Source organism: Hyperolius riggenbachi, chromosome 5 (assembly GCF_040937935.1).
Source record: "Hyperolius riggenbachi isolate aHypRig1 chromosome 5, aHypRig1.pri, whole genome shotgun sequence".
Taxonomy (NCBI): Eukaryota; Metazoa; Chordata; class Amphibia; order Anura; family Hyperoliidae; genus Hyperolius; species Hyperolius riggenbachi.
Window position 1 is genome coordinate 194,574,140 of NC_090650.1, and position 19,086 is coordinate 194,593,225.

At 43.8% G+C, this 19,086-nt stretch overlaps 1 protein-coding gene across 6 annotated transcripts in view; it reads left to right on the forward strand.

Moving 5' to 3' along the window:
* IKZF1 (IKAROS family zinc finger 1) overlaps nt 1-19,086 on the forward strand; it is a 296,693-nt gene that overhangs the window by 125,839 nt on the left and 151,768 nt on the right. For all 6 annotated transcript variants that reach the window (XM_068236523.1, XM_068236524.1, XM_068236521.1 and 3 more), the window contains one exon: nt 13,417-13,470. In XM_068236523.1, the coding sequence (XP_068092624.1) occupies nt 13,431-13,470 (40 nt within the window). In that variant the 5' untranslated portion in view covers nt 13,417-13,430. The remainder of the gene's footprint in view (nt 1-13,416; nt 13,471-19,086) is intronic.

The following is a 19,086-nucleotide window of genomic DNA, read 5'->3' on the forward strand; positions in this document are numbered from 1 at the left end:
TGCTTTACATCATGATAAACACTATAAGATTGTTGACATGAGTTTTATATGAAATGTAGTGTAATACAGACTATGAGAGATTGGGGCAGATTAACCACTTTGTCCTCCTTGATGTAGTTCTATGTCAAGGAGGACATGTGCGCTCCCGCGAGCTCCCGCGGGCAATCGCGCGCGTCCACGTGCGCTCCCGGCCGCAGATTCGTTAGCCCAGGAATCAATAAATCGGGCCATGTTGCACGATCACTGAATTCTCTCCCCCGCAGAAAAAGCGACAGCTTCTCTCGTAAGCTTTGCTTTTTCTGACTCCTATGTCCCTCTAAGCGTACATGTTACGCTTAGAGTGACGTCATGTAAACAAACTCAAGGTTGTCATCTTGTGGCCAAAAAGTAAAACTACATCTAAAAGTAAAAAAAAAATTTAAATACACACATATTTACCCAAAATTAAATACTATTTACATCCTACCCTCCCAAAACTACCCACATAAAATGTTTAATAATAATAATTAAAAAAAAACCATTACAATAAAAAAAAAACACATAAATATTTACCTAAGGATCTAAACTTTTTAAATATCTATGTAAAGATGAAATATTTCTCTTTTTTTTTTTATAAGTTTGTAAATAGTGATGGATGCAAAACGGAAAAAATGCTCTTTTATTTCCAAATGAAATATTGTCGCCATACATTGTGATAGGGACATAATTTAAACAGTGAAATAACCGGGACAAATGGGCAAATACAATACGTGGGTTTTAATTATGGAGGCATGTATTATTTTAAAACTATAATGGCCGAAAACTGAGAAATAATGAATTTTTTCAGTTTTTTTCTTATTCTTACTGTTAAAATGCATTTACAATAAGGTAGCTCTTAGCAAAATATACCACCCAAAGAAAGCCTAATTGGTGGCGGAAAAAACAAGATATAGATCAGTTCATTGTGATAAGTAGTGATACAGTTATAGGCTAATGAATGGGAGGTGAACATTGCTCGGATGCATAAAGTGAAAACGACCGAGGGCTTAAGTGGTTAAAGGTTAAGAGAGCTTATGAAATTAAGTTTAATTGTTGCTACGGTCACTCCTTTCCTAGCAGCTATCTCTAGTAAGGTGAGATTATTTCAACACCAAAACATTTAGGACCCAAAGCACGATTCCAGATGTAGGTTTTGTGAACCAACGCCAAAATCTGTTATCAACCACAATATAGCTGCAGTGCTTGCTGGTGGCTATAAAGGCATTTTATGAATAGTGTGTGTAAATATCACCTAGGAGAAAATGTAGGAGAAAAGGTGAATTGAATTATCTTTTTATCCAATGAATTAGCTCTCATCTGTTTATCTCCTGACTTAGCTGTCCTTAAAGTTAAAGTGATACTGAAGCGAAATAAAAAAAAAGGTTCTGGATGATATAGAGCCTCCTAGGTCCTTGTCCCAGTGCTGTCATTCCCATTGTAGGTATTTGACAGATTGGTCAAATAATCCTTCGGGGATTCTTGGAAGGCTTCAGAAGCACTCATGTCCAGTTGGTCAAATACTTACAGCAGGAATTCCAGCTCTGGAACAAGGACACCGAGAGAGGAGGAGAAAAGCTCTCCATAGTACCAGAGTATCTGACTTTTTTCTTCATAGTCTCTACAGATACCGTATGCTCTAAGTTTAAAAGTTTAAAAAATGAGATAATTCAAGAGAAAACCTTTCTGAATCAACCCCATTGCCCTCCTTCATCCCAGCCCCATTTCCATCTGGTTCAGAAAATTTAAACTGGTGAAGTGAAAGTTTGCAACTGTTTTTAGTGAAATTGTTAAATGCATAATGTCACGAATAACTATTATTGGTATTTGGCCTATATCACTGTATCTACTTTGGAGTATGAGCTTCTACCGGTATCCCTGGGACGTTATGGCAGACCCCACGTTTCTGCAGGTTGGGAGCTGCATGCAGCAGCTGATCGCAGGCTATCCCGCCTCCAGTACCCACAGTTTCTTCTTTTGATGGGAGTTAGGAATCCCGGGTACTCTACACAGAGGCAGGAAGTGGCGACTGAATAAGTGATAGCTCCTTTATCTTCATACGCTTTGTGCAGGACAATCCGTCCATAGTTAACGTAGTTAAAATTGCTTTAAAAAGGGCCAGATTTTCAGGGCTAATAATAAATCTGCCTGAAGTGTTTACAGCAGCACTATTTAGGAGCAGTCAGCAGAGGTGCACAGAGCTAGAAAGTGTAACGATTGGTGTCAGCACGCAGAGAGAATCTGATTATTGGTGATCTGCAGTACCACCAAGAATGCAGATATACGCCTGATTATCGATGATCTGCAGAATCAGCGATAATACAGATGTATTGCTAACCTCTGGACACCAGAATAGAGAGAGTGTTTGGTGTAACAGTAACAACTCTGAGTGGAGACCACCAGAGGAGCTGGTGGCCTCAGACTGCTGAGGAATTCACCCCTGACTGTGGGTGATATTCCTGTAGCCTATGGACCCCTGGGCGAGGGACCGAGGCTGGGTTGCAGGAAGCCCTGCAGCTAATATGAAAGGTATTGCCCTGGACTGGGCTAACGTAATACAGTAATAGCACAATCCTAGTCTGGGTGTGAGGTCCGTAGTCACAACACCCTGAAACTAGTCTGGAGTATAACATAAACGATAATACAATTCCCTAGTCTTGGGTTTGAGGTCCGTGATCGTCAACACCCTGGAACTAGTCTGGAGTATAACATAAATGATAATACAATTCCCTAGTCTTGGGTGTGAGGTCCGTGATCGTCAACACCCTGGAACTAGTCTGCAATATAACACAAAGACAATACAGTTCCCTAGTCTTGGGTGTGAGGGCCTTGATCTCAACACCCTGGAACTATGCTAGAGAATACACAGAAGATACACAGTATTCCTAGTCTGGGGTGTGAGGGCCTTGATCTCAACACCCTGGAACTATGCTAGAGAATACACAGAAGATACACAGTATTCCCAGTCTGGGGTGTGAGGGCCTTGATCTCTGGAACTGGTCTAACAAATAAACAGTACACGGTAATCTGGCTCAGTGTGAATTCCCAGGAGCACCTGGTTCAAACACACTGTAAGGATCTGACTAAGGTCTGAATGCTTCCACAAAGTGTTTGCAATGGCAGACAACCAGCAACTGACAAGCAAGCAGAATATATAGTAGCTGAACTCTGCTGCCTCGCCCGAGCCACTCAGCCAATCATGAGTCCAGCAGGAATCAGCTGATCGTCCTGATCAGCTGACACTTCCCCTGCTGGTATAAAGGTCCTGACTTCTGGCCCGCGCGCGCGTAGCTCTTCATCCATCTATGTGGACTAACAGACCCAGCCACTCCAAAGGCACGCTGCTGCGTACAAACCGCCACCTTGGACGCGGAAACAGCCGCTTTGCTGTTAGAACATGCGGCGGCTTGTCCGCGTTCCGCCACACTACCAGGCGCGTGCCTACGCGTGCAAACCGCCGCGTTGGACGCGGAATCAGCCGCCTTGCTTTCAGTACACAAGGCGGCTTTTCCGCGTTTTCTCACAGTACCCCCCCCCACCCCCCCCCCCCCCCCCCCCCCCCTGAGGAGTGGACTCCGGACATCTCCTTCCTGACTTTCCAGGATGTAAGTTAGAGAATTCCCTTTTTATCTCATACTCAGGCCGGTCATTAATTAACACAGGTTGAGAGGGAGTGGAATCCACCTGCACTGCTGGCTTGAGCAGGGGCACCTGAAATGATTTTTTGCCAGCTTGTTTCTTCGGTGATAGAAAGATTTTGGGCCCAAAACCCCTGTCTAAAGCGTCTGCTTTGGCGCTTTTGCTATCTGATTCATGCATGAGAGGTAACCGTGAGGAACAGGATCCATTGGAAATATCTGTACACTGTCCTGTCTTTCCTGCGACCTGTATCTTGGTATTATCCGCCTCACCCCTCATTAAACAGTGCTCCTGACAATGGGCTGACCAGTTCAGTAGCTGTCCTGAAGCCCAGTCGATCAGCGGCGAGTGAAGCTGTAACCAGGGCATACCGAGAACAACAGCAGAGCCCTTCATCGGCAGGACCAGGAACTGTAAACTCTCTTCATGCACTGCCCCTAAACAACCTGACAGTAGGGGAGTTTGGGAAAGAAACTGGGCACTGCGCAATGGAGAGTCATCCACCGCGGTGACCGAAATCTGCCGGTCGGGTGCGGATAAAGGTATCCCCAAGCTTTTAGCAAAATCGTAATCAATGAGGTTCGCTGCTGAACCCGATTTCACCATGGTTTCTGCGGACTTGGTCCGACCTTCCCACGTAACCGAACAAGGAAGGATCAGCCGACCATCGTTCAGAGATGAACCCTGCTCACCTATGGTATTGACTCCCCCCAGGTGGTAGCATTTGTCTAGTCTAGAGGACCCATATAAAGTGTTCTTCTTTGGGCTCCTGTGACTCCTCTTCCCCAGACTCAGCCTTGTGTACCCAATTTGCATAGGTTCGCCTGGGGGTGAGGGATACCGAGAAGAGTCGCGTAAGATAGACCTTCTGGCCACTCTACCACGAACCTGTCTCTGGTGGCGCAAACGGCGATCTATCTGTATAGCCAAAGAAATTGCCTCATCCAATGATTCGGGCTCAGGATGGCCTATCATTACCTCATGAATAGTATCTGACAATCCGGCCAAAAAACAGTCCAGGAGGGCAAATGCGTCCCATCTAGCCGAGACTGCCCACCTCCTGAACTCCGCAGCATAATTCTCTACCGGACCTTTACCTTGACGCAGAAGCTTGAGCTTCCGTTCAGAAGTCGAGGCAATGTCCGGGTCATCGTAAATCATAGCCATAGCCTCAAAAAAATTCATCCACAGAGGTCAGGGCCTGATGCCCAATAGGAAGACCATATGCCCAGGTCTGTGAATCCCCTGATAACAGAGTCTTAATGAATGTAATTCTCTGTGCCACTGTTCCAGACGAGTTAGGCCTTAACTCAAAGTATGAGAACACTCTATTTCTAAAGTTCCGAAAGTCAGATCTGTCGCCAGAAAACCTTTCAGGTACAGGCATACGTATGTCTGTGCTAAGAGGAGATCGCACTGATTGAAGTTTCTGAATAGCCCCAAATATCTGACATATCTGGGTCTGTTGGTTCAAAACTGCCGCGGAAAGTTGGTTTACCGCGGTGGTCAGGACTTCAGCATGGCAATACAGTGCGTCCATTTGGGTTGGGTCTGCCATTCTGCAATGATTGGTGTCAGCAGGCAGAGAGAATCTGATGATTGGTGATCTGCAGTACCACCAAGAATGCAGATGTACGCCTGATTATCGATGATCTGCAGAATCAGCGATAATACAGATGTATTGCTAACCTCTGGACACCAGAATAGAGAGAGTGTTTGGTGTAACAGTAACAACTCTGAGTGGAGACCACCAGAGGAGCTGGCGGCCTCAGACTGCTGAGGAATTCACCCCTGACTGTGGGTGATATTCCTGTAGCCTGTGGACCCCTGGGCGAGGGACCGAGGCTGGGTTGCAGGAAGCCCTGCAGCTAATATGAAAGGTATTGCCCTGGACTGGGCTAACGTAATACAGTAATAGCACAATCCTAGTCTGGGTGTGAGGTCCGTAGTCACAACACCCTGAAACTAGTCTGGAGCATAACATAAACGATAATACAATTCCCTAGTCTTGGGTGTGAGGTCCGTGATCGTCAACACCCTGGAACTAGTCTGGAATATAACAAAAATGATAATACAATTCCCTAGTCTTGGGTGTGAGGTCCGTGATCGTCAACACCCTGGAACTAGTCTGGAATATAACACAAAGACAATACAGTTCCCTAGTCTTGGGTGTGAGGGCCTTGATCTCAACACCCTGGAACTATGCTAGAGAATACACAGAAGATACACAGTATTCCTAGTCTGGGGTGTAAGGGGCCTTGATCTCAACACCCTGGAACTGGTCTAACAAATAAACAGTACATGGTAATCTGGCTCAGTGTGAATTCCCAGGAGCACCTGGCTCAAACACACTGTAAGGATCTGACTAAGGTCTGAATGCTTCCACAAAGTGTTTGCAATGGCAGACAACCAGCAACTGACAAGCAAGCAGAATATATAGTAGCTGAACTCTGCTGCCTCGCCCAAGCCACTCAGCCAATCATGAGTCCAGCAGGAATCAGCTGATCGTCCTGATCAGCTGACACTTCCCCTGCTGGTATAAAGGTCCTGACTTCTGGTCCGTGCGCGCGTAGCTCTTCATCCATCTATGTGGACTAACAGACCCAGCCACTCCAAAGGCACGCTGCTGCGTACAAACCGCCACCTTGGACGCGGAAACAGCCGCTTTGCTGTTAGAACATGTGGCGGCTTTTCCACGTTCCGCCACACTACCAGATGCGTGCCTACGCGTGCACACCGCCGCGTTGGACGCGGAATCAGCCGCCTTGCTTTCAGTACACGCGGCGGCTTTTCCGCGTTTTCTCACAGAAAGGCTCTAAAATTAACTTTTTTCTGGGATGTGCAAAAGAACAGATTGAAAGAATTTAATTTTATACGGACAGTTATCCTTCAAGAGTACGGAGTAGAATTTTGGCATTGACTTTTTTAACCCATTAAACTCTTTCACTTTTTTAGTTGGGTTCTGTACATAAAAGTCTATCCCAGATTGTGTTAAAATTTATAATCTCTGGATAAAGCTTCCATCTGTGTTAAATTATGTATTTTTAAAGCAAGAGGTATATAAAGGCTGCCATATTTATCGCCTTCTAAACAATACCAGTTCCCAGGCATCCTGCTGATCTTTCTTGCATCGGTAGTGTCTGAATCAACCACTGAAACATGCATGTGGTAAGTACAGTCAAACTTCAGTTAAACCTCTAATTATTATTATTATTATTATTATTGATTTATAAAGCGCCAACATATTCCGTGGCGCTGTACAAAGTAAGAAACAAACATGGGGTACATAATAATACAGACAATGGTGTACACTAATATACAAAATACATAATTAGTGACAAAATACAAAGAATGATACAAAATACAAATTATCGAATTGGTAATGACAGTGATAAAATTAACATGATGAATAAAATGTATAATGGTTACCAAGACACAAAAGGGGGAGAGAGCCCTGCCCTTGCGAGCTTACAATCTAAATGTGCATATGCTTGTTCAGGGCCTATGGCTAAACGTATTAGAGACAGAGGATCAGCAGGACAGCCAGGCAATTTGCAGTGTTTAAAAGGAAATACATGTGTCAGCCTCCATACTCCTGTCACTTCAGGTGTCATTTATTAAGCAACATTGTATTGAACACAGGTTCTAAGCCCCTATTATTGTGACTATGTCTCCGTATTTAAGTGTTGCTAGTCGGCAGGCTTAGGAGGTTGATGGAAACTTATAGGATCAGGACTTAACGTCCTGACAGGTAAGTATCAGTATTTGGTGTTAGGAAAATCAGGTAATATTAGGATGTTAGGACTTTTCATGTTGACTGGAAGAATAAATAGCTCAGGGCATAGGTTATGATAGGGTTAACAGATTAAGTGAAACTTTTGCATCAGGTTATGATTATCAAAAGATTGTGAGGTGGGTTTGCGATCATTTAAATGGATAATATTAGTGTCAGGCTTTGTGAAAGCCTAGCATTGTTGTAGGCTGTTAGACAAGGCTTGTACATTGTTAAGGTCAGAGCCACTGTGTGAGGGAGAGTGGAAAGGAAGGTTTTAAAGAATACAGTACTTACACACATCCTCCACCCCCTCCCTGCAAACTGTTTTAGAAACTAAAATGATTTGCCAATGTTGTGTGGATAGATAGATCTGGCCACTTCAATAGAGTATCCCTCCTTCTCTTTATACCCTGTATATGAAAAGAAGCTAGGAGACAGTTCAGGGGTTGGTGCAAGGCTTCCATAATCATTACCTTAGATTTTCATATCCCTGCCCATCACCAGCCCTACTGCTTGGCTTACTTTATTGCTTATTTATATACAGGAGATTGTCATTTTAGTTTACAACTGCCATCCTTAAGCTAGGGTGACACTAAGAGTTATTAGATCTTTTTATGTTGTCTTTTTAGGTGGGAGGTACACATATTCATTGATTCAGTTTGAGGATAACTATATTTATGTGTATGCGTATAGTTATAATTTAAGTTTGGTGTTTAGCATAGGAGAGGCGGGAGCCAAGGCTAGCCCTTAGCTCTCCCGCCTCTCCTATGCTAAACTCCAAACCTACATTATAGGACCAGTGGGGTAACTAGACTTAATAGGGCCCCCTTGCAAAATTGATAGCATGGGGCCCCCTTGGTCCCCGAAATCCATGAGGATCACGTTATCGGGAGCAAGTGAATGGCAGCAGAGGATGTTTTGCTGTGAAGCAGTATCTGGAAGCAGAAAAAAATTATTTTTGCTATGATTTGCTATGTTAGGGTTGCGATATCTGCATTGTATTGGTGGCATAATAGCTGCACATGCTATGTTGGAGGGCATACAATCTGCACATGCTGTGGTGGAATGCATACAATCTGCACATGCTGTGGTGGAATGCATACAATCTGCACATGCTGTGGTGGAATGCATACTATCTGCACATGCTGTATTGGTGGCATACTATCTGCACATGCTGTGTTGGGGGGCATGCTACCTGCACATGCTGTGTTGGGGGGCATGCTACCTGCACATGCTCTGTTGGCGGACATGCTACCCGCACATGCTGTGTTGCGGGGCATGCTACCTGCTCATTCTGTGTTGGGGGGCATGCTACCTGCACATGCTGTGTTAGTGGCATACTATCTGCACATGCTGTGTTGGTGGCATACTATCTGCACATTCTGTGTTGGGGGGCATGCTACCTGCACATGCTGTGTTAGGGGGCATGCTACCTGCACATGCTGTGTTGGGGGGCATGCTACCTGCACATGCTGTGTTGGTGGGCATGCTACCTGCACATGCTGTGTTGGGGGGCATGCTACCTGCACATGCTGTGTTGGGGGGCATACTACCTGCACATGCTGTGTTGGGGGTCCTACTACATGCACATGCTGTGTTGGGGGCATACTATTTGCATATGCTGTGGTGGGGGGCATACTACCTGCACATTCTGTGTTGGGGGGCATACTACCTGCACATGCTGTGTTGGGGGCATACTATCTGCACATGCTGTGGTGGGGGCATACTACCTGCACATGCTGTGTTGGGGGGCATACTACCTGCACATGCTGTGTTGGGGGGCATAAAACCTGCACATGCTGTGTTGATGGCATAATGTCTGTACTTGCTGAGTTGGGGGCATAACATCTGCTCTGGTTAAATGGGAGACATGAGGGCTGCCCATGTTAATAGGCATTGTCTACAATACCTAGGCTCAATGTTCTGTTTTTCTACATCATTTCATGTATACTCCGGCCCCCCAGCAGTCTGAAGTATGTTGACCCGACCCTTGACCAAAAAAGTATGGGGTCCCCTGGTTTAATGTTATTATAATTCATCTTTGTATTTCAGTTTGCATCCAGCTATGACTCTCTAACACAAAGCTGCCTGTAAGCTATGACTCTCTAACTCAAAGCAGCCTATTGGGCCAATCAACGTGAGGGGATCACGTCCTATAAATGGACTGGACCCGCCGGTGCTCAGGGCGGGATGAAGGGAGCGCCCGTTATTGCCAAACAGCAGGCGTAAAGTTATTAGTGCTTGCTATGCTGCACTAAAGCAGTATAGCGTGTGCTCCTGTCACTGGCGTTGATTACACGCGCTACGCTGCCAATATCGCGCATAGTGTGCAGACTCTGACAATTAAGGTGCGCTGATGAAATAGCGCGAGTGACAGGGGGTTACTCGCACTATTTCTGTTAGTGAGTCAACCCCACAGTAATCAAGAAACAATATATGTATTAATCCTTCCAATGCATAGAGCTGAGGTGAAAGTATGTTTTTTCTGTTTTTTCCCATTAAAGCAGACCTAAACTCTTACACAGGAGAAAAGGAAAACAGAGAAACCCACCCTGTGTGTATTTAGAGAGAACAGCCTCTTGATTTTTATGTTGCCCGTTGGAGGGCGACGGAGCGGCGCATGCAAGATGTCACCTGAGCGGCACAAACAATGGGATCAGCCATTGCGGGGTGTGAGTTGATCAGCCGGGCAGATCGCTCGCGGGTCGGTGGGCGCTGTACATGCCTGTGTATCGGCTCAGGCGGTTATTATTGGCCACCTTAGTCAGGCGTGTGTACAGACCTTGATTCTCCCTTATTTGGAAGTAATGAGCCTCTGTAGTTTGAGCTGTCATCTCTGTCTGATCTGTGCCGTGGGTGTGCTGTTCAGACAGTCTATATGCAAACACAGGAGGTTAACTGTTCCTGTGCTCCCATGAAACCAGGAAGTAACCACTCTGCAGAATCTCAGTAGGAGTTCTGTGGGCTGCAACAAATAAATGTTTTTCTTTAAAGGTTATTATGCTGTTGCTTGTCTTTTAGAGCAGAGAGAAAGTTCTGGGTTTAGGTCTGCTTTAATGTGAAATTGCATTGAATGCAAACCATTTATTTCATAAGTATGCACTACAATAATTAATGGCAAACAGTATTTTAGCTCTCTTCCCTTGTGTTTGTATGTATACAAAACACAGCCATACCTCACCTGACCATGTTAAAGCATGCTGTCAATCATTTGATTGATCTAAATGTTGAGATTTAAAAGCAAGGGCTTTAGCACTATGCAGCTAATTACTCCTGCAGAAAGATAGAAAATTCAAGGCAATCTGTAACCTAAAAGACTGGTCAGGTTTCATGCTTATTATGAAGTGCAATTTGAGCTCACAGTTTGCATATCCACAGCAAGTTAAAAATTGAAATAACGAGAATGTTTAACTATTATTTAGTATTTATATAGCCCTGGCATATTCTGAATCGCCTTACAGAGTATATAGAGTATATAGTCTCGCCACAATCTGTCCCTCAGAAGGGCTTACAATCTCTATGACTATCCTACCATAGTCATAGGTTCATCATAGTCTAGGGCCAATTCAGAAGGAAACCAATTAACTTATCTGTATGTTTTTGGGATGTGAGAGGAGACTGGAGTGGAGGAAACCCACACAAACATGGAGAGAACATACAGCCTCCATGCAGAAAGTGTCCTGACTGGGATTCCAGCTTGAGACCCAACATTGCAAGGCAAAAGTGCTCTATGCCATTGTGCTGCCCATAATGTTTAATAACATTAATTTATAAAACTATGTTTATGTATTTATTAATATTTGTCCATGTCCCTGCATGGGAATGAAGTGGAGATTTAGAGATTTGCCCATGCTACCACAGGCTTTGCTGATCTCCATGCACAAGCTGTTGGTTGCTACTCATTTATCATCCAGTTGGCTGCTGGATTTTGAATGGTATAATGTACAGTTCATTGGTAACTGTATTCAGAATATCCTCCATACTATCCATAACTATATTTTCACATGTGGTCCTTTCCTTCCATGTATTAAGTAGTAGTTCTCCTTACCTGTGAAGCCCTGCCCGTTGTTCAGCAGTCCCTCTCTCATTCAATTTGCAGTATGTTATTTCTAAGTATGGTATATCACCCCCTTTCCATGTGAAGCAGCAACCCGCCTTGCCCCATTCCACTTATCTAATAGTGCTGAGGCCCTTTACCATTCTGTGTGCCCCCCACCTTTTATGTGCCAGATGGATATGATATATAACAGCACCTTCTTCTATGTACAGAAGCCTTATGTTTTCATATGGATTCCCCAATTTTTACTCTTCTTCTTTGCTTAGCCTAGCTTTCCATGTTTAGGAATCCCCCTCTTACATGTCCAATCTCTCCCTTATTAGGCAGCCTCTCCTGTAGTGTTTCCATTACATCTGAGCCTGATATTTTTGCAATAATTATTTTGTAACTTGAAGGCACATGTTATTAGCTGGTGCATTGAATCCCATTATCTTTTACATACTTAGATTATCTCTTAAGGTTATCCTGATTTTGTAGAACATTTTTTATTGTTTTATACTGTTATGCCTGATACAGACCATGTAATTTCCCATCAGATCGTGGGTCGAATCAATACTTTTTGACAGGTCTGATCTGATTTCTGATTGGTTTTCTGATTTTTTTTCCAATCGCTTTTGTACAAAATTGATCAGAAAAACAATCAGAAATTAAATTGGACCTGGTGGAACTTATTGATTTGACCCATCGATCAGACAGGAAATTGCATGGTGTGTACCAGGCATTAGCTGCTAAACAAATTGTATCCAATTATGATTACTATAATATTCCTTTTGGTGCTAACATGACCAATGACAATAAACATGACATGTTTATACAGCCCCTTTTGAAGTCGTAGACATGTAGTACTGTACTGTAGACAGTGAGAAACTTCTTTCAGATTGCAACATAATGTAGCAACATAGTTTAGGAAAGGGCACATGATGACATTATTACATTAGCTAATCATCATCACAAAAAGTTTTGTATAGTTTAAAACTTAACAGGTGTCTTGAGTGAAACAGTACGTTGGTTTGGGATTTAGCACAAGACCCTCTTAACTACTTAGCCACCAGATGTGCCTCTAGACTCTAGAGAATAACATCACTCAGATCTTTAGCCCAAGTCAAAGTCTAACTTTTTTCTACCCATCTATGCCTAAGCCTGTATTTCCCTGGTGTTTCCCATTTCTTGCAACTCAGTCTTCAGAACATTATGTGTTGCAACACAGGGGCAAGTGTTTCCTACTGTTTGTTCCAAAGCTGTGGAGCCATCTGTTAGGTTGAACAGGAAGTCAGTTTGTCTGTCTCTCCCGGGCTTGCTTTTCTATTTTGGGAGATTCACTTCTCCCTAAGTAGAAGAGGACTAGTTTGGTCTTACTAAGGGACTGCACATACGTTAAAGACCAGAGCTTCTGTTTTACCCATCTGCCACTGTTTGAGGTGTATTCATTATTAATGGAGCCAGCAACAGCTCCTGCTCAGATATGCAGCCTTGCTTGGGCAAATGAGACATTCTTCAGCAAATTGCTTTCGTTTCTGATTGCTGATTGTACGCGTGTCACCAAACTGACTCAAGGTTCATCGATGCATGCTCAGTAAATTAAAAGGAACATAAGTATGGATCAGCCGAGAGAATGAATTCTGTGCCTACAATGACCCAAGGCCATTTAATTTTCTGCTTAATTTTGTTGCAGTCAGTTTGCATTTTGGGTTATTATGCAGTAGAAAATTAACAATAAATAACAAATTTGGTCCTCCTGTGCTACTAATGATATTTCTTTATACATCTTTGTAATTCTGTTTTTCTTTATGAAAGGCTCAAGGTCTGTTCTTATCTGATACCTAGGCAGGTACAGACCGAAACAAAGTAAAGGGGATATTTCAATAATTGTACATATTAGTTTTTAGTTATTTTAAGTAAGTCTTAACAGTCTTTAAAATTTAATTTACAGATAATCAGAGAAACATGGAAACAGATGAGGCGCAGGATATTGCTCAAATGTCAGGTGAGGTCACAGAAATTGATTCTTTTCGGAAATAGGACAATATGAATATTACAAGATGTTTGGGTTTGTGAAACAACAAAGAAAGGGAATGGATATAGTAAATATAGAATAAAGTATATGAAGGAAAACTGAAGAGGCTGCTATTTTTTCAGGAAAACACTTGACATGGAAAACTCATTTGCCGTAATGCAGAATTTTGGGGTCAGATGAAACAAGAATAATTCCAGGGAGGGGGAGTGAAAAAAAAAAGACACCCTCACCAAGATGAATTTAAACTTTCTGATATGGCTTATTTGAATTTGCTGTGTTAACTTACCCATGCAGTGTTCTCCCCAGAATTTTTTTTTTCAGCCGGGCGGCATGAAAAAGTAGCCGGGTGGGGAAGTAAGTGCCCTTTTCCACCAGGAAGTGTGATCGCAATTGCGCTGCGATCACACAACCTATAATTTCCACTACCTGTGATTGCGCCGTATAGCTCCCGGGAACGGAGCACGATCACCCGACAATTTGGATTTGGAAACGAACAATGCATGCTAGTGGGAAATGAGCACCACGATTAACATGTTATCGTGGTGCTCATTGTGATCAGCAAAACTGCTGCGATCCTCTTTCTGAAGCGGATCGCATCTATTGAAAAGGGCCTTAAGGTCATGCTGGGTGGATAGGGAGGGTTACACTGAAGTGGGGAGGGTGGGTAAGTAGGTCAGGCTGGTGGCTGATGAGGTAGGTGAATCAGGCTGGTGGCTAGTGGGGTAAGTGGGTAGGTGGTCAGGCTGGTGGCTAGTGGGGTAGGTAGGTAGGTTGTCAGGCTGGTGGCTAGTGGGGTAGGTGGGTAGGTTGTCAGGCTGGTGGCTAGTGGGCTAGGTGGGTAGGTTGTCAGGCTGGTGGCTGACAACCTACTCACATGCACATTGAAGGCTTGGGACACAGTGGTGCTTTCCACCTCTATCTTCCAAAGCAAATTGCAAGAGATCATAACAAAATGCAGTTAATCACTCCGGCCTTTAATTAATTATTTCGACCAGCATATGTAGCTCCTCCTGTCTGATAACCTGCTGAGATGAGCTTGAGAATTGCAGGTTTCACAAGGAAGATTGAGCACACTCACAGAAAAAAAGTGAACTACAGGTATCCAGCATTAAAGAGAACCTGTATTGAAAAAATACTATATAAATAAACATACCATCCTGTTGGGTGTCCTTTGCTAGCCCCCTCTGTGACATTTTCGCTGCTCCCCGCTGCGATCCTGGCGGTAAAAAAGCAGTTTCATAAACTGCTTTTGTAAACAATCAAGATGGCCACCAAACAGGTAGTACGTCAGAAGATCCTGCTTGTAGTGGTGTGTTTATTATTCACAGACAGCTTTCAGTGTGTCTGTGAGGCTGTGAGACTGAGGGAGCTGTCACACGCTGACAGCTGAGAAAAGCAGAGCTCAGAAACAGTGCAGAGCCCAGACACGTGACTCAGAAGAACAGCTGTAAGGAGTCGGGTTACAGGATTCTGGACATGCTTGAGCAGCACAGCGCCTGGGAGGCAGAAAGTCTGTGAAGCAGACACAAGGACACAATTGAGAATGAGAGCAGACAAAGCTGGGAAGAATAAACAAAGCACACAGGAGTGAGCCTGCAGGGGGCCTACATAACTTGTATTCATTTCTCCCTGACTCCACAAAGTTTGACAAAGGAAATTAGATTAGATATATTTCAGAGACAGTGCAATTTGGAAAGGCTGCAGTAATCCAGACCACATTAGAACAGGTATAGGAACTTGTAGGATAGAAGAAATAAGGCTGAAAATTTTGTTACAGAGTCTTTTTAATAATGCTAAAATTGCCAAAGAACAAACAACATTTGTTTACCGTAAATAAATAATTGCAAACCAATGTTGCTGAAAATTTCATTTGGCACATTTATATTGTATTTGGCACATTTGTCATTTGTAGTCTTCATAGTTTCAATGAAAAATATATCAGAAGCATAATGAAAAGGTTTGACATTCGTAATTTGCTACTTGCACTGCTGTAAAACATTTGTCAAGGCTAAAAAGAACCCCTGGAGCTGGACAGAATTTGATCCGCATTAAGCTTGGATCTCCTGTGTTTGTTCTAGTCGCATCCCTGTGATCTCGCCGCCAGGAGACTTGTCACGGGATACAGCCGGTATATGGCTTATTCCGGATTGCAGCTAGTGAAAAGGTCCTTAAGGTCATGCTGGGTGGAACTGGAGGGTTACACCAAAGTGGGGTGGGTGGGTAAGTAGCTCAGACTGGTGGCTAGTTTAGGTAGGTCAGGATGGTGGCTAGTGAGGTAGGTGGATCAGGCTGGTGGCTAGTGGGGTGGGTAGGTAGGTGGTCAGGCTGGTGTCTTGTGGTGAGTGGGTAGGAGGTCAGGCTAGTGGGGTGGGTGGTTAGGTGGTGTCGCTAGTGGGGTGGGTAGGTGGTCGGCCCCCAGCTTCTTCACTGGGGACAAGTGAACACCACCTGCCCCACACTTGGGCAGCCCACTCACCTAAACAGTCCTGGGAAGAACACTGCCATGCCGCCCTAGCCGATGCGCTCCACTCGCATTTCATGTCACTCCTACGCTTAATGGCTTATACCAAATCACAGCTAGTGAAAAGGGCCTTAAGGTCATGCTGGGTGGAACGGGAGGGTTACACCGAAGTGGGGTGGGTGGGTAAGTAGCTCAGACTGGTGGCTAGTTTAGGTAGGTCAGGCTGGTGACTAGTGAGGTAGGTGGATCAGGCTGGTGGCTAGTGAGGTAGGTGGGTAGGTTGTCAGGCTGGTGGCTAGTAGGGTAGGTAGGTCAGGCTAGTGGGGTGGGTGGGTGGTTAGGTGGTGTGGCTAGTGGGGTAGGTAGGTGGTCGGCCCCCAGCTTCTTCACTGGGGACAAGTGAACACCACCTGCCCCACACTGCTTGGCACTGCTCCTGGCCGAAGTGCACAGCACCAACTTTTGGCAGCCGGGCGGGGTTTCAAAACACTTGGGCAGCCCACTCACCTAAACAGTCCTGGGAAGAACACTGCCTAGCCGATGAGCTCCACTTGCATTTCATGTCACTCCTACACTTAATCCTTCAACTTGGAAGAAGGAAGCAAGAGAGTAACATGAAATGCGAATGGAGCGCATCGGCTAAGGCGGTGGCATGGGTAAGTTAACCACCCTCTGCCGCAGGTAGTGCTGTCTAAATTTCAATTATGAGTAGCTACGTACTTGTAGCTACTCGTAGTGCACAAAAGTAGTGATGAGTAGTTGCAGATAGTTAGTGAGTCATGAGTAGTGTCAGATAGCAGACACTGTGGTTAGTAACTAAAAGTGAGGACGAGTAGTGACAGTGGGTGATGAGTAGAGACAGGTGGCGGGTTTTTGTATATCATGTACATTCATTATCCAACAGTCCATTTGCAACAGATGCCAGCCTCAACACATAAAATGATTTAAGGGTGTAAGCATCAAATACAGAAAAATGTTGGAGGCTGGCGCGCACAGTTACCAGCAAATCACCATGTGTGTTCACTGCAATATGCACCAAGACCTTCCTTATATAAGCCACATATGACTATATACTACATACAACAGTCCACCATATAATCTAAACTTTCACTTCAATGTCCAATTTCTTCTTAAAGAGACTCCGTAACAAAAATTGCATCCTGTTTTTTATCATCCTACAAGTTCAAAAAGCTATTCTAATGTGTTCTGGCTTACTGCAGCACTTTATACTATCACTGTCTCTGTAATAAATCAATGTATCTTTCCCCTGTCAGACTTGTCAGCCTGTGTCTGGAAGGCTGCCAAGTTCTTCAGTGTTGTGGTTCTGCTATGAACTCCCCCTTCCAGGCCCCTCTATGCACACTGCCTGTGTGTTATTTAGGATTAGAGCAGCTTCTCTCTTATCTTTTACAAGCTGGATAAATCGTCCTCTGAGCTGGCTGGGCTTTCACATACTGAAGAATTACAGACAAGGGCAAAGCTGTTTGCAGGAAGAAACAAGCAGCCTGAAACTTCAGTGCATGAGAACAGGGGGAAAGAAACACACAAATGATCTCTTGAGATTCAAAAGGAAGGCTGTATACAGTCTGCTTGTGTATGGATGTATTTTCTATGTGTGGACATACTGTACATCAACCTACTTCCTGTTTTGGTGGCCATTTTGTTTGTTTATAAACAAACTTTTTAAAACTGTTTTTAACCACTTCACCACTGAGGGGTTTTACCCCCTGACCACCAGAGCAATTTTCACCTTTCAGCGCTCCTTCCATTCATTCGTCTATAACTTTATCATTACTTATCGCAATGAAATGAACTATATCTTGTTTTTTCCGCCACCAATTAGGCTTTCTTTAGGTGGGACATTATGCCAAGAATTATTTTTTCTAAATGTGTTTTAATGGGAAAATAGGAAAAATGTGGGGAAAAAAAAAATTATTTTTCAGTTTTCGGCCATTATAGTTTTTAAATAATGCATGCTACTGTAATTAAAACCCATGAAATTTATGTGCCCTTTTGTCCCGGTTATAAAACCGTTTAAATTATGTCCCTATCACAATGTTTGGCGCCAATATTTCATTTGGAAATAAAGGTGCATTTTTTTCAGTTTTGCGTCCATCCCTAATTACAAGCCCATAGTTTATAAAGTAACAGTGTTATACCCTCTTGACTTAAATATTTAAAAAGTTCAGTCCCTAAGGTAACTAATTATGTATTTTTTTTAATTGTAAATTTTTGAATTTTTTTTTAATTACAAAAAAAAAAAAAAATGGGGAGTGTGGGAGGTAATGAGTTAATTTTTTGTGTAAAAGTCATTTATTTGTATGTGAAAAATGTGTAGGGTGTAGTTTACTATTTGGCCACAAGATGGCCACAGTAACTTTTTGCTTTATTGCGACCTCCAAGCCTCCTTCCGGAAGCTTGGAGGAAGAATAAGGAGGCTGGACACGTGAGTTTCTTCTCACAATGATCGCGCTGCCCATAGGAGAGCAGCGGGTCATTGTGGGGCTTAGATCAACGAACGGGAATGGATTTTCCCGTTCATTGATCTCCGGGCGAGCGGGCGGCGGCGGTTTTACTAGCGGCGGGCGGCGTGTTTACGAGCGGGAGCGCGGACAGCGTCGGGAACGCGGAAAGTACGTGTTTCTCCGTCCCTGGTTTTTAAAGGATGGAAAAAGGGGCGGAGAAATACGTACGCGCGGGGGTAAAGTGGTTAACCACTTTTAATGCGGCGAGGAGCGGCGAAATTGTGTCAGAGGGTAATAGGAGATGTCCCCTAACGCACTGGTATGTTTACTTTTGTGCGATTTTAACAATACAGATTCTCTTTAAAACAATTCACATATGCTTATCAATGCTTGCTAGTTGTTCTTATTCACAACAAGGCTGATCACACTTGTATAGAAGGAAGCCACCACCACACCCTAGTGAGATGCACTCACCGTGTGCTGAGACCCACTGTCAGGTCTATTGAAACCTTGGGACCGTTCACAGGTCGTCCCCCACCACTCAGGCAATATTCAGACTCCTTTCAGAAGGATTTCTTTGCATCATAGTACCTCAATAAAAAATGCTTCACATAGCATAATACTGTTTCTTTAATAAACAAAATTTAAAATTCCATTGCA